General features: G+C 45.3%; 1 protein-coding gene across 1 annotated transcript in view; it reads left to right on the top strand.

Moving 5' to 3' along the window:
• The first annotated feature begins 8631 nt into the window (after nucleotides 1–8631).
• The window catches only part of FNTB (farnesyltransferase, CAAX box, subunit beta), a 77763-nt gene continuing 73165 nt past the window's right edge, over nucleotides 8632–13229 (top strand). Inside the window, exon 1 of the mRNA XM_068966647.1 lies at nucleotides 8632–8775. Coding sequence (XP_068822748.1) covers nucleotides 8632–8775 — 144 coding nt within the window. The remainder of the gene's footprint in view (nucleotides 8776–13229) is intronic.

The following is a 13229-nucleotide window of genomic DNA, read 5'->3' as shown; positions in this document are numbered from 1 at the left end:
GGCAAGAATACTGGAGTGGGTTGTCATTCCCTTTTCCAGGGGATCTTCCTGACCCGGGGATCAAACCCGCGTCTACCCCATTGCAGTCAGATTCTTGACCATCTGAGCCACCACGTAGGTGGTAAGCATATCCTACAGATGGTCAGGGATGTTTTCAAGGCACTCCCATCGTCCTGTCGTGATTTTCATCCATACCACCATACATGGCCGGGGGGAAGGTTCAGCTCAGCCTGGCCCCCTCTGGGCACCGCAGCTGCTCTCCCATCGACGGATGGGCACTGTAATGGTCAGTACTTCCACAGGCCTCCTTACTGGGACATTAGTGGCTCTCTGCTTGCTTCTGTTAAGGGAACGGGAAGGAAAATGAAACCTGAGGTAAGTTCCTTGTCCAAGAAGAAACTTCGCTTTGAAGGAAATGGCTTTGCATAGGTTAAGACAGGCAAGGGAGTGCGGCTTCTTAAACAAATCCAGGGAAATGAATGCCCAGACTCATAAAAAAAATAGAAGAGATTTCATCATACTATGCTGACCTCAAATTCGGTAGCTTACATTTCTTTTTTAAAAAAGCAGAATCAATAGTGGAATAGTCTAGAAGCCTAAACTTCTAGCTCACCTATTTTCAGAGCTGTCATAGAGAGATCCCTATTTTGTGTGTGTGTGTACACATGGGCATGTGCCCTTGTGCACACACTCTGAGGTGGAAGAGCTGAGATTTGGGGACAATGTTAGCAAGAGAACCACAAAACTGGTCAAGACAACAAAGCTTGCTTTAACCGTGGTCTTTGTAAAGAAAATACTTAATTCTCCCCTTGCTGCAACCACTCAGTGGCACATTTTGACATCCTCTCCAGGGGAAGTCAGTTTGGACTGGGGCCGTCTTTAGTAGAGCTGGGCGACATCCGAGGAATGGTTGCTGGATGTTTCTCCTGCCAAATGCCTCCGAGAATCATTCTCTCAAGTACATTGAACTGATTCTTTTACCAGGGAGACAAGTGCCTTCCCCGCTCCCCACCACCTCCACCCCAGCCACATTGAGCGTGCTCTGTGTTTAAACAGCCAGCAAGGGCACCGCTGTGGGATCTGTTGTAACAGTGGCTGAATTAACTGGAGAAATGAGCCAACAGGCAGCCCGCTGCCGAGACTCAACACAGGTGGGCTGTGGGACCCCAGGTTAGCCAAATCCATGCCTCTTCCAGGCTCACATTCGGGTTCCCAACTCTGGGTGAATGTAAGTACTATGCTCACCTAGCAGGATTTCTGCCTTATCTCAGGATCAGAGGAAACAGACAGACCCCATACCCCATGATTGTCTCAGTACCGTCTTCTATTCAAATCCTTTTCCTTCTCTGTCTCAGAAATAGAAAAAGGAAGAGACTGAAATGACAAGGGAAAAGGGGACAGGGCAAGCTAAGCTGTCAGAGACAAGTGCATATACACCTAAAGCCCCTCTGAGGTTGCCTTGTAGATGGCAGGGGAGGAGGGGCTCTGTGACACTTGGGTAGGGAAGGTGAAATTTTGCAACATTCAACAGATGTAGAAGAGTTGATCCTGTAGCCATAAGCTGTGTGCTCACTTGTTCAGTCATGTCTGACTCTTAGGCAAGAATACTGGAGAGGGTTGCCATTTCCTACTCCGGAGGATCTTCCTGACCCAAGGATTGAACCCATGTCTCTGTGTCTCCTGCATTGGCAGGAGGATTCTTTACTACAGCTCCACCAAGGGAGCTCGTAGTCATAAACTGCTGTGCTCAGTTGCTCAGTTGTGTCCGACTCCTTTTGACCCCGTGAACTGTAGCCCACCAGGGTCCTCTGTCATGGGGATTCTCCAGGCAAGATTACTGGAGTGGGTTGTCATGCCCTTCTCTAGGGGATCTTCCTGACCCAGGAACTGAACTGGGTTTCCTGCATTGCAGGCAGATTCTTTACCAGCTGAGCTACCAGTCATAAATTAACAAGCTTCAAAAAGGCTGTTGGGAAGGGGTGGTAATATTAATACACATTTGAAAGAAGTCACAATGTTCATCCAGGAACTCATTTTGAATCTATTTTACCATTATCTAGTGGAGTAAAACATGAAGATCTCTTTGTTAATTGAGATTTTTAACTTTCTAAGGAGGGCCTAGAAAGTTAAAAAAAAAAATCTCAATTTTAACAGCCTAGGGAGGGCTGCCCCAGGCATCAACCGACTGCTTGCAGAGAGGGGAAAGAGAGGGTGAGTGGAAGGTGGTAAAGGGCCAGGCCTGGATGTGGTGGATGTTGATTTTGCCCATGTTCTATTGGCCAGAACTCAATCAGAAGGCTCTGCCTGCATGCATTTGGGGACTGCTGGGCTGTCACTTCGCAGCTGCAATGCCCGCTGTGGAAGGGAAGCAGGACTTTAGTGAATAGCCAGCATTTCTGTCACATAAAAAGAAGGCTGGGGTGGCTCCCAATCCTGCCTGTGTATCAGCATCACGTGTGGAGCTTTAAAAATGCACGTGTCTGGGACCCAGCCCCAGAGATTCTGATTGGGTAGGTCTGCACGGATGCCCAGGAATATCTGTATTTTTAAAGGCACAGATGATGTTGAAGTTCTCTTGTTAACTCTGGAGCATATGTGTGTGGCATTGCCTCTCAACAGTTTTTAAAACCATTTCTCCGCTTTCTCAATGTGAACAATGCTAATTGGCTTCCATTCTGTGTGTACTGGTAAAGTAGTTTTCACCATAATAAATCCCAAGTAGGACTAAAAGTCGATGCTTTTGTACAGGCTTTCAGTAGTAGAGTCTATGCAATGATTAGTAATATATAATGGTGTTAATTTTGCCTCAATATTTGACACAATGGTGCAAGTATTATGATTGATGATATACTGATTTCTGAGAAGCTCACAGCTGTTCTCAATGCCACAAAATCATTGTTCAGAAAGCTATTCTTTTTGGAGTGATTTGAAAAACTTCTTTCCCCTCAGTGGTCCCCTTCCGAAATTTCAGAGAGTAGTAGGTGCAAGCATCTGCTGGGGTAGTCTTGTTGCTGCAGATGGAAAATCTAGGATGGAGCAGAGACCAGGGAGAGGTTAGAAGGAACTAGGGGGAGGGAGGAGGGCTGACATGGAAAGGTGAATGTAATCATCATCACCGAAGAAAGCAAGTGGCAGCGTGCTGTAAATAGAATAATCCTCTCTTCCCATCCTCTCTTCCTTGTTTTATTGAAATATAATTGGCATATAACATTATATTAGTTTTAGGTGCACAGCAAACCAATTAAATATTTGTATATGTTGTACATATGCATGTGTGCTAAGTAGCTTTGGTCGTGTGCAACTCTTTGTGGCCCTATGGACTGCAGCCTGCCAGGTTCCTCTGTCCATGGGATTCTCGACCCAAGGATTGAACCCATGTCTCTTGTGTCTCCTGCATTGGCAGGTGTATCCTTTACCATGCTGCTACCAAGGAAGCTCGTAGTCATAAGCTGCTGTGCTTAGTTGCTTAGCCATGTCCGACTCTTTGCAACCTCATGGACTGTAGCCCATGGACAGGCTTCTCTGTCCATGGGGATTCTCCAGGCAAGAATACTGGAGTGGGCTGCCATGCCCTCCTCCAGGAGATCTCCCCAACCCAGGAACTGAACCCGGGTCTCCCACACGGCAGGCAGATTCTTTACTGAGTCACCAGGGAAGCCATATGTTGTATGTGCTACAGGAAATAAGAATAAAAAGTAGAATTTCACAATTCCCACATTCTAATGTAACTATTTAAAATATTTACCAGAGAATATTTACTCTATTGAAAATATAACTAAACGCTTATGTTATATATTAAAAGGCCATCTTCATAGGTTAGAATGAATTATTCCTTTCCTATTTTATTTCACTGAATTCTGTGTGTTATGTCCTATTTTGTGTCTATATCTATACATTTTATGTTTCTATTTTGTATGTTTATATTTATTTATATTTACACCGGTTCTGTATTTATTAGCTAGTGAGCTCTTGAAGGACAAGACTAGTATAATATTATGTCCATTGTCATCATTTTTTACAGTACGTTACACAAATAAGCACGCAAATGTTTATTACAATGACTGGAAATCATTCGAGTCATTGAACTTACTCAGTGCCTATTATGTTCTAGAGAGTAAGCGATGAACAATATAAAAATCCCTGTCCTGAGAGCTTACAGTTTAGTGGGAGGAAGACAAACAGTTAACAAATGCATAAAGTATGGAGTTTGTCAGCTGGTGATATGTGTTCTGGGGAAAAAGAATATAGGAGAGTGGGACAGAGTATTAAAATTTGAGTAAAGAGCAGAAGCGAGAGGGCAGGCCAGGTCTACATCTGGGGGTGGAGCGTTGTGCGGGAGGCGAGAGCAAGCACCACCCTCGGAGGCTGGCCCCGGGGTGTACGCAGAACAGCAGGAGGCCAGTGTGGTGGACGTAGTGAGCAGGCAAGTGCAGGAAAAGGCCAAGTTGTGGGGCCTTCTAGGCTAGGATAAGAACCTCGAGGCTGCCTCTGAGATAATCAGAAGTCTTCAGATGAACGGGTCATTTGCTTTCACTGAAGAAGTTCAGTCTGGCTTTTGAGTTTGTATTAAACTGTTGGAGGACAAGAGTGGAAACAGGGAACACAGTTAAGAGATGAGAGTAAGAATCCAAGTGGCATGGTGGTGGTTCGGCCCAGGACCCCAGCTGTGGGATTTCTTAAGCAGGGGTTAAATTCTGGATGTATTTTCACTAAGGGTTATGGGGAATGAGAGGAAGAGAGGCATCAAGGATGGCTCCAAGAGATTTGTAGGAAAGTGGGAGGATGGAGTTACGGTAATTGAGGGGAGAAGGCTGAGGGTACAGGTTTGGAAGAGAAACCAGTAGCTCTGTTGTGAACACATTTACCGTGCTAAGATGTACGTTAGCTATCTAAGTGGAAATGCAAATAGGATGTTAGATACAAACGCGAGTTCAGGAGAGAGATCCAGGTTGGAGATATAAATGAGAGTGTTTCCAATCTACTGGCAGTATTTGCAACACTGAACCTGACTGAGCTCATAGGTGAGTGTAGACAGAGAACTCCAAGGGACTTCAAAGTTACAGCGTGAGGGAGATGAGGAAATAGAAAAGGCTGGTGCTAGGCATTGCAAGAAGGTATTTCAAGGAGAAGGGAATGATCAACCCTGTCACATGCTGCTAGGAGGTCAGGATGAAAGCTGAGATTGGCCCTTGGATTTAGCAATTAAAAGTTTAATGGGGACTTGACAAGAACCAGTGGGGAAGTCAGATCGCAATGGGTTCAGGAGACAGGAGGAGGAGAGGAACTGGAGCCACTGGTAGAGAGGGAAGGAGGAATAGGGAGGTAGCTGAAGGACGAGTGGAATCAAGAGGCTTAAAAGTGTCTTTTTCCCCCCCGTGAATGGAGAAGCAGCCTGTTTGTGGGTGATGGCTATGATCAAGTACAGGAACAATTAGATGTCTTAGGAGAGGTAAGGGAGGATGGGCGTGAGGGGAGAGGGAGGGTTTGGCCCTAGGTAAGAGCTGGGTAACCCTTTCACCTGAGGAGGGCCAGGGACAGGGAAGGCAGAATAGGAGACTGCAGATGCTGGTAGAGAAGTCATTGTGGGGGAGAAAATTAATTACCTAGCAGGATAATAGATGAGTTCTTTCCAAAATACGTATGACAACATAGATTTGCAAGATATTAAAAGAAACAATTCATGCTGACATATGGGCTTCTGTGAGTAATGCAGTGAGAGCAGTTTTAAAGCTTTCTCTGGAAGCTACTCTGGGAGAAGGCAACGGCACCCCATTCCAGTACTCTTGCCTGGAAAATCCCATGGACAGAGGAGCCTGGTAGGCTGCAGTCCATGGGGTCACTGTGAGTCGGATACGACTGAGTGGCTTTACTTTCACTCTTCCCTTTCATGCATTGGAGAAGGAAATGGCAACCCACTCCAGTGTTCTTGCCTGGAGAATCCCAGGGACGGGGGAGTCTGGTGGGCTGCCATCTATGGGGTCGCACAGAGTCGGACACAGACTGAAGCGACTTAGCAGCAGCAGCAGCAGCTGGAATCTACTCCAGGGGCAGAAGCGCCCTCTAGTGGTTCATTTGGACCATTAATCTTTTTTCTTATTGCTCTAGATAGAAGTATTAATACAAAATAGCACTATCCACATCTTATTTTTTAAAGAAACAATTACAATTCAGTTTAATTTAGAAGAATGTCATACATTTGAGTTAAATAAACCCAAACCATCTGTAGTCCAAGCTGGAGGTGCTATTATCATTGCTAAGACTTTCTCCTGTAAATATATCATTTTCTGCCATACTGCCAATATTTATGTACATTGTGCTTCTTGAACAAACCATTTTTATTAAACTCAGAGGAAAGATGACTTGTAGGCCATCGCTGATCCAAGGCTGAAAAGTCTTCTCAATCCCATGTAGAGTATAAACTCCTTGTATTTCCCATTCCTTGTTTCACTTGATTTTGTTGCCACTGGGTTCCCTCTGCCTAGGATTGTCCTCCCACCCTCATCATTTGCTCATGATCTTCCAGACTACCTTCAGTCTCCCCTGCCATATAGTCTCACCCTATCCTGTGCTTTTTTCTCCCTCATGCCATTTCCCCCAACTGCAATAATAGTCAGTTCTGTAAGATTGTTTAATGTCTGTTTCTTCTGGTAAATCTTGAGACCCACAAGGGCTGAGCACGTGTGTGGCTTATTCACCACTGTCTCCTCAGAACTTAGTTCACTGAGCAGCACATCAAGACACTATCCTGCAGGAGGCTCTTGCTTCCTCCCTATTAACCTCTTTCAGATCCCACTGTGGAGGAGACTGCATTCAGAAATAGATTTCTATTTCTTGAATACAATTTGCAATTGCTTTAGGTGCACTTGCAACAGATGTTATAATTTGTTACAGAATTGTTCCAGTTACTCTTTCAGTAGCTCAATTTAAATTTTTAGGTAGCGAAACAACTCTTTACAAAGATGGTGGAGTTCTTAGATTTGACCCAGACCTTAACAGATCATTTTTTCCAAAACAGAAATAAAAGGCAATAAGATGCCAATACAGAGGAAAGAATAGAGACCGTTTCATGTCGTACAGCTATATCCGTGACTCTAACTCACACAGACCTACTTATTCCCAGATTGAGAATTATTCTGGCACCTCCAGGACTTCACTCAACAACAGCACTTCTAAAATGGACATGGTGATAGTGTTTACCTACCTTGGGCCCCTGGACCATTCTGGCCTCATCTTTAGACACTGAGAACAGGGGGATGGCTGGTTGTGAAATATCATACCACGGTTTCCTGGGTCCTAGACATGTGACGTGGAATTGAGTGGGAACAGAGTAAAATCCTCTGAGCTGGAAATGGATCTTGTGTCCAGGTTTATCTGGAAAGTCTGTTACCATCTTGTCATCTCAAACCCCCAAGCCCCCACCCCTACTCTAAATAATTTAACCTCTTGGTATTATAATTTTGGAGTAGTCTTTTTGTTGTGGGTCCCTGAAAGAGGGTCTCTTCTATCGCTTGCCCAAAGGTAGCAGAGTTTTCCTAAAATCACTACTTGATCATTTAATGGAGACGTATATGATGATTAACCCCACTTAAGAGGAATTTTATTTGGAACACCTTCAGATTAAATATCAGATTGAATGCAAACACACGTGAGCATATTTATTGCATGTTCTTGGAACTTGCTGTTCCTTTCTCTTGTGAGGTTCTTGATGTTGTTCATGTGGATGGCTCCTTGTCATCTCTCAAGTCTCATTCTTCATGTCACTTACCTGGAGAGGCTTGGCCAGACCAGCCAGTCTAATTAGTCCCCTCCTCCTTTATTTTCACAGATCCTGTTGTTTTCCTTCATACAATTTATCACAACTCTTCATGTATTTATTGTGTTCATTCACTTAATTCTGTCAATTCTACCAGACTGTAGGATTCCCACGGGCAAGGACCTTATTTGCTTCGCTCACTTTTGTATTCCTGGCACCTCGCACGGGTGCCCTGACATAAGTAGGTACTTCATTTAAAATTTCTAAATGAATGAGTGAATATTTCTTGGTTGTTTCACTTATACTTGTTCCTTCTACTGCGTTTTCGTTTCTGCTACTGCACTGTAACCCCAATGAGATAGGAGAAAATTATAGTGCCCCTTCCCTCCATCACTAAGTGCGGAGATGGCGATGCCTTTGTGGAGAAGCTACTTGCTGGCTTCTCCTGGGCGGCTGTCATGTACCCAAAGGTGAACAATAATTCTATTCGTAATAGCATGATTGAGACAGGAGAGCTGTCAGAAATGCTTTAAGAGTTACACTCATTGGGCTCTTGGGCACTCGCAACTGCAAACTACTCACATAACAATTAAGTGAGAATGAGCAGAATGTTGAAAAGAGGGGTGTGTGTGAAATGAAATTCGGACGTACACATTCTTCCCTGCCGCTAGGAAACTGAGCCTCTTGCAGCAAACCCTCTGTCCAGTTGGGGGCGGCAGCATCCCACTCCCTGAAGATGTGTAGGTGGCAGGAGCAATTCGCGTTCAGAATCTTTTGACTCTACCCGCTCACCGTAGCGCCTTAGCCCGCTCGAGTTTCAATGCGCGTTGTGGCTTGCCGAAGCTGAGCCCTATACACCGCCTGCTGCTTTCCGGATCATGGCTTCTCCGAGTTCCTTCACCTATTGTTGCCCTCCATCTTCCTCCCCTGTCTGGTCAGAGCCGCTGTACAGTCTGAGGCCAGAGCACGCGCGGGAGCGGTTGCAGGACGACTCGGTGGAAACAGTCACGTCCATAGAACAGGTGAGGTGGCTTGACTGGGCGAGGCACCCGCGCGCGGGCTTCTGGGAGCGGGAGTCCGGTCTTCAGGGCTGCTGGGGCGCGGAACTCACCTGGGAACTACAGCTCCCAGGGTGCACCGCGGCGCTTCCCCTTTGGGAAGCTCCGGGCGCCCAGGCTTGGGCTGGGGGAGTGGAGGTTTTTTGGCCCAGGTTGGGGAGGGGGTCGATGTCAAAGCTGGAGCGAGAGAACAGTACCTAAGCCTTGGGGAGCAGAGAGGATTTTGTTCCGTACCTGGAGGACTGAAGCAGCCCAAGCGGATTTACAGCCCACTCCTTTCTGCCTGACATTGGGAGGTTCTCTGATGGAGAGTTCACTTTCTACAGCCTGATTGTAGTTGTGGGACAAAGAAGGGAAGAGAATTGGCCAGACTGTGGTCATGCCGTTCTGTTGTAGGAAGGGGGAACCTTTGTAGGGCCTGATAGTGGGCTTTTGCCTAACACTCAGAAATGAATTGTCTAAGGAGATACGTGTGCTGACAGAGCAAGAGATTTTACTGAGAAAGGGGTGCCTGGGTGGAGAGCAGCAGGGTAAAGGAACCCAGGGGAACTGGTCTGCCACGTGTGGCTCACAGTTTCAGGTTTTATGGTATTGGGATTAATTACTAGGTTGTCTCTGGCCGATCATGTTGCTTGGTTCATAGCCTAACTCAGGGTCCTTTTTTGGCATGCATCTCTCAGCCAAGATGGATTCCAGGGAGAAAGACTCTGGGAGGTTGGTCTTCTCTATCGTTGAGCCCCTCCTGAATTCTCCTGGTTAGTTTTTGTCTGAAGCACCACGTTGCTTATGGGGACCTCTTGTTGGCCAAGTTGGGTGATTTTGGTCAACACTTACCTAACTCCCCTGAGACACTTCATACTCAACATACTTATTGGGAATTGGGGCAGAGGTTTCTTTCTTCTGTAGCTACTTCCTGTTGGCAGTGGGCACCTTCTTATCTGCTGCTGCTGCTGCTAAGTCGCTTCAGTCCTGTCCGACTCTGTGTGACCCCATAGACAGCAGCCCACCAGGCTCCCCCATCCCTGGGATTCTCCAGGCAGGAACACTGGAGTGGGTTGCCATTTCCTTCTAGAGTAGAAATCTCTCTCCACCTGATCTAAATCTAGGCATTCTGTGTCTAAAACTGACTTCCACCCTTATAGTAACAATTTGGCCTGAAACTGTTGCTGTCAGAGATAAACCTTGTAAGCAGATGAAACAGACAGGGGCTAAATAGGAGGCCTAATAGGATGTTCATTGCGAGGGCTTGGGGGAGAGTGGGGGAGAAAGGCAACATTTGGGGTGAGGGCTGCAGAGTGTGTGACTTTGTTCTGATTGGTGGGTGGTGAGGTATGGTGTTCCAGGAATCTTGGGCTCAGCCTGAAGTTACCATCCTCCACTTGTGGGGGGGGGGGGGTGGGGGGGGAGGAGGGTGGGGTGGGGGTGGTGGTGATGTGTGTGTGTGTCTGTGTCTGTGTCTGTGTTGTGAGGGAGGGGGGGCAGTTTGTCATTAGAACTCAAAGATACAGTAATGCATGCGTCTGGAGTAGGAACCAAGACCCTGCCCCGAGGCTGTCCCACCACTTGGCTGTTCCTCCCCTGTTTTTGCATCCTTTCCCTTCCCTGATTAGCAGCTGTTTGAATCTGCCCTTTGGAACTCAGTGAAGGTCAAGGAGGCTGAATGAAACCTATAACCTACAAACAGGAAACAGAGAGAGGATTTGTACTCTGTGGGAGCCCCACAGATTCCTGCTCAGTGTCAGTCCCTTCTTTGATACTTCTCAGTCTTTCAGGGAATGGGACAACAATAGCCGTGGCAAATTCCTGTTGAAATGGGGCCTAGTCTTGTCTCAGTTTAGGGACTAGACACTGAATTGGAAATGTTTCTGAGTTCCAGGTACTGGATCTGAGTCCCTTATTATTAAGATCTCAATCCTTTGTTCCACCATTTTGGTGTAACAGACTTAATTAGAAGTAATTAGAGGAGTGAAACCTGGAATAGGCAAAATAAATCTCGTTCCCTGAGGTATTTAGAAGAATAAGCTTGAAAGCCTTTCTGAACCTCGCACCTTTGGGAGACTTGAAACCAGTTGTCTAATTGCACCTAAGTAAGTTTTAACTTCTGATGTAGCATTGACATAACAGGAGCTATTGGCCACTACACATATATTTCTTCTTTTTGTTAATATCTGATCTAAAACACTTTCATTTTTTAGTTACAAGAGGATACCTTGAAACCATATTGTTGCAGCTACCAGTCACCAGCGGACATTGTTTTGAGAAATGCCAGTGACATCCCATGGCTGACAAAGCTCAGAAAACTCAAGTTCTCAGCAGTACTTGGCCTTGTCTGAAATCACGTCCATAATGCCTCCTAATATTAATAACCTTAAGTGTCTCAACCACAGCGACTCCATTTTGACTTTCAGTTTCATTTTTCTCCTTAATTGGCCAAAGCAGGTGTCTCTGATAAAAATTTTAGTTTTATCTAGGTATGAGATGATGTAAGAATTTGGGCTCATAAAATCTCTTGAAACTATAACCATCTGAAGGCTTGTTCTGTCAGTTTTTCCAGCGCACAGGGCACCTCATCCTTGATCTCTGCACTGAACTCCTTTCAGGGATGTGTTGAAGGTCAGTGGCCACAGTGCCCAGTGATCTCATTGTTGCAGAGGCAGATGGCAAGTGCCAATTTTCAGTTGGCAGGGCCCCTTCCGGGTCATAAATTCGACCATAGTTTGGGGGGCATTTCATGACCATTTTGTCCCACAGTGCTTGGACTGCTCATTTCCAGGTCTGGTGAAGGTTTCACTGATGGACTAGGCCCTATTAACAGTGGCCAAACGTCTCTAGACCACCTTAGTCTCTTATGGTCCAGGAAAATATTCCTTCCTGTTGCTCCTTCCTATATCTAAAGTTATGCTTTTATAATCATTGGTCTCACATGGAACTATGTATCATCATTGTATCAGAGGCTCAGCCACATATTTGGAAATGCAAGAAACAACAGTTTTATAAAACAGGCAATATAGAAAAAAATAGTACAGCTAGCAGAATTAGTAAGGTCACAAATTAAAATTTAAGTCAAGAACTTCTATTAGGTGCAGCCCAGTATATCCCAGGTCATCTGATTTAATCTGCTTTGTATCAGTCTTTATCTTCAAGGGAAATTATATATTGGCATTGTCCATAAAGCACCCAGCCCGATTTCCTAGTATTACTAGTCTGGTTATCCCTAGTGGTTTTGTGGTGTGTTGTGTGCATGCTCAGTCATGTCCAACTCTTTGCAACCCTATGGACTATAGCCCGCCAGGCTCCTCTGTCTATGGAATTTTCCAAGCAAGAATACTGGAGTGGGTTGCCATTTCCTATTCCAGGGGATCTTCCTGATCCAGGGATCGAACCCACGTCTCCCTTGTTTCCTTCACTGGCAGGCAGATTTTTTACCACTGCACCACCTCGGAAACCTTTAATTGTTACCAAAATAAGGGAGCCTTTACATTTAAATGACCATATGCTAACCTTCTGGTTGCAGATCATGGAACATCTTATCATCCAAAGATAGATTACTGAGTTAAGCTTCAGAAACAAAGTGTGTCTTTTTAATAATTCAATTAAACTTTGCAGCAATGTAACATAACAGCAAGGAATTATCTGAGAAGTGAATCTTAGTGAATATAGGCCTCAATAAACAGAATTTAGTATCTACTGGAACATTTTTTTCTCTAAAATCACCCTCATTTTTATCAAATATGCTGCTGCTGCTGCTAAGTCGCTTCAGTCATGTCCGACTCTGTGTGACCCCATTGACGGCAGCCCACCAGGCTCCCCCATCCCTGCGATTCTCCAGGCAAGAACACTGGAGTGGATTGCCAGTTCCTTCTCCAATGCATGAAAGTGGAAAGTGAAAGTGAAGTCGCTCAGTGGTGTCCGACTCTTAGCGACCCCATGGACTGCAGCCCACCAGCCTCCTCCATCCATGGGATTTTCCAGGCAAGAGTACTGGAGTGGGGTGCCATTGCCTTCTCCGTTTATCAAATATAGCCAAATCAAAATTAATTTGTCCTCAAATTAAATCTGATTCATTGATAAAAGTCCTCCTGAGGCCAGGAAGGCCATACCGAGGGCTTTTGTCACAGATTTTGCCTTGTAGATTTAAGTGAATTCCTCCCTTTTTGAGGTCCACAGAATACCTTGAGATTCCTGCACCTGTTAGGAGGTGGCCTTCCTAATTTATCTGATGAAGTTGCTAGGAACCTAAGAGTTTCCAGTCTCCAGAGAGCTCAGGTAGAGAGAAAAGAGAAAATTTTAATTCTGCTTATAAATGTATAATTTACGAATTTGCTGTAAGTCATAATTAGTTTGAAGGGGTTTCTTATTTTTTAATTAATTTCTTTTTGATTGTGGTAGGTGTTATTTGCTGTGGCTTGTGGTCCCTA

This window comes from Capricornis sumatraensis, chromosome 2 (assembly GCF_032405125.1).
Source record: "Capricornis sumatraensis isolate serow.1 chromosome 2, serow.2, whole genome shotgun sequence".
Lineage (NCBI taxonomy): Eukaryota > Metazoa > Chordata > Mammalia > Artiodactyla > Bovidae > Capricornis > Capricornis sumatraensis.
Note: the sequence above shows the minus strand (reverse complement) of the source record. Positions and strands in the feature narration are given on the sequence as shown.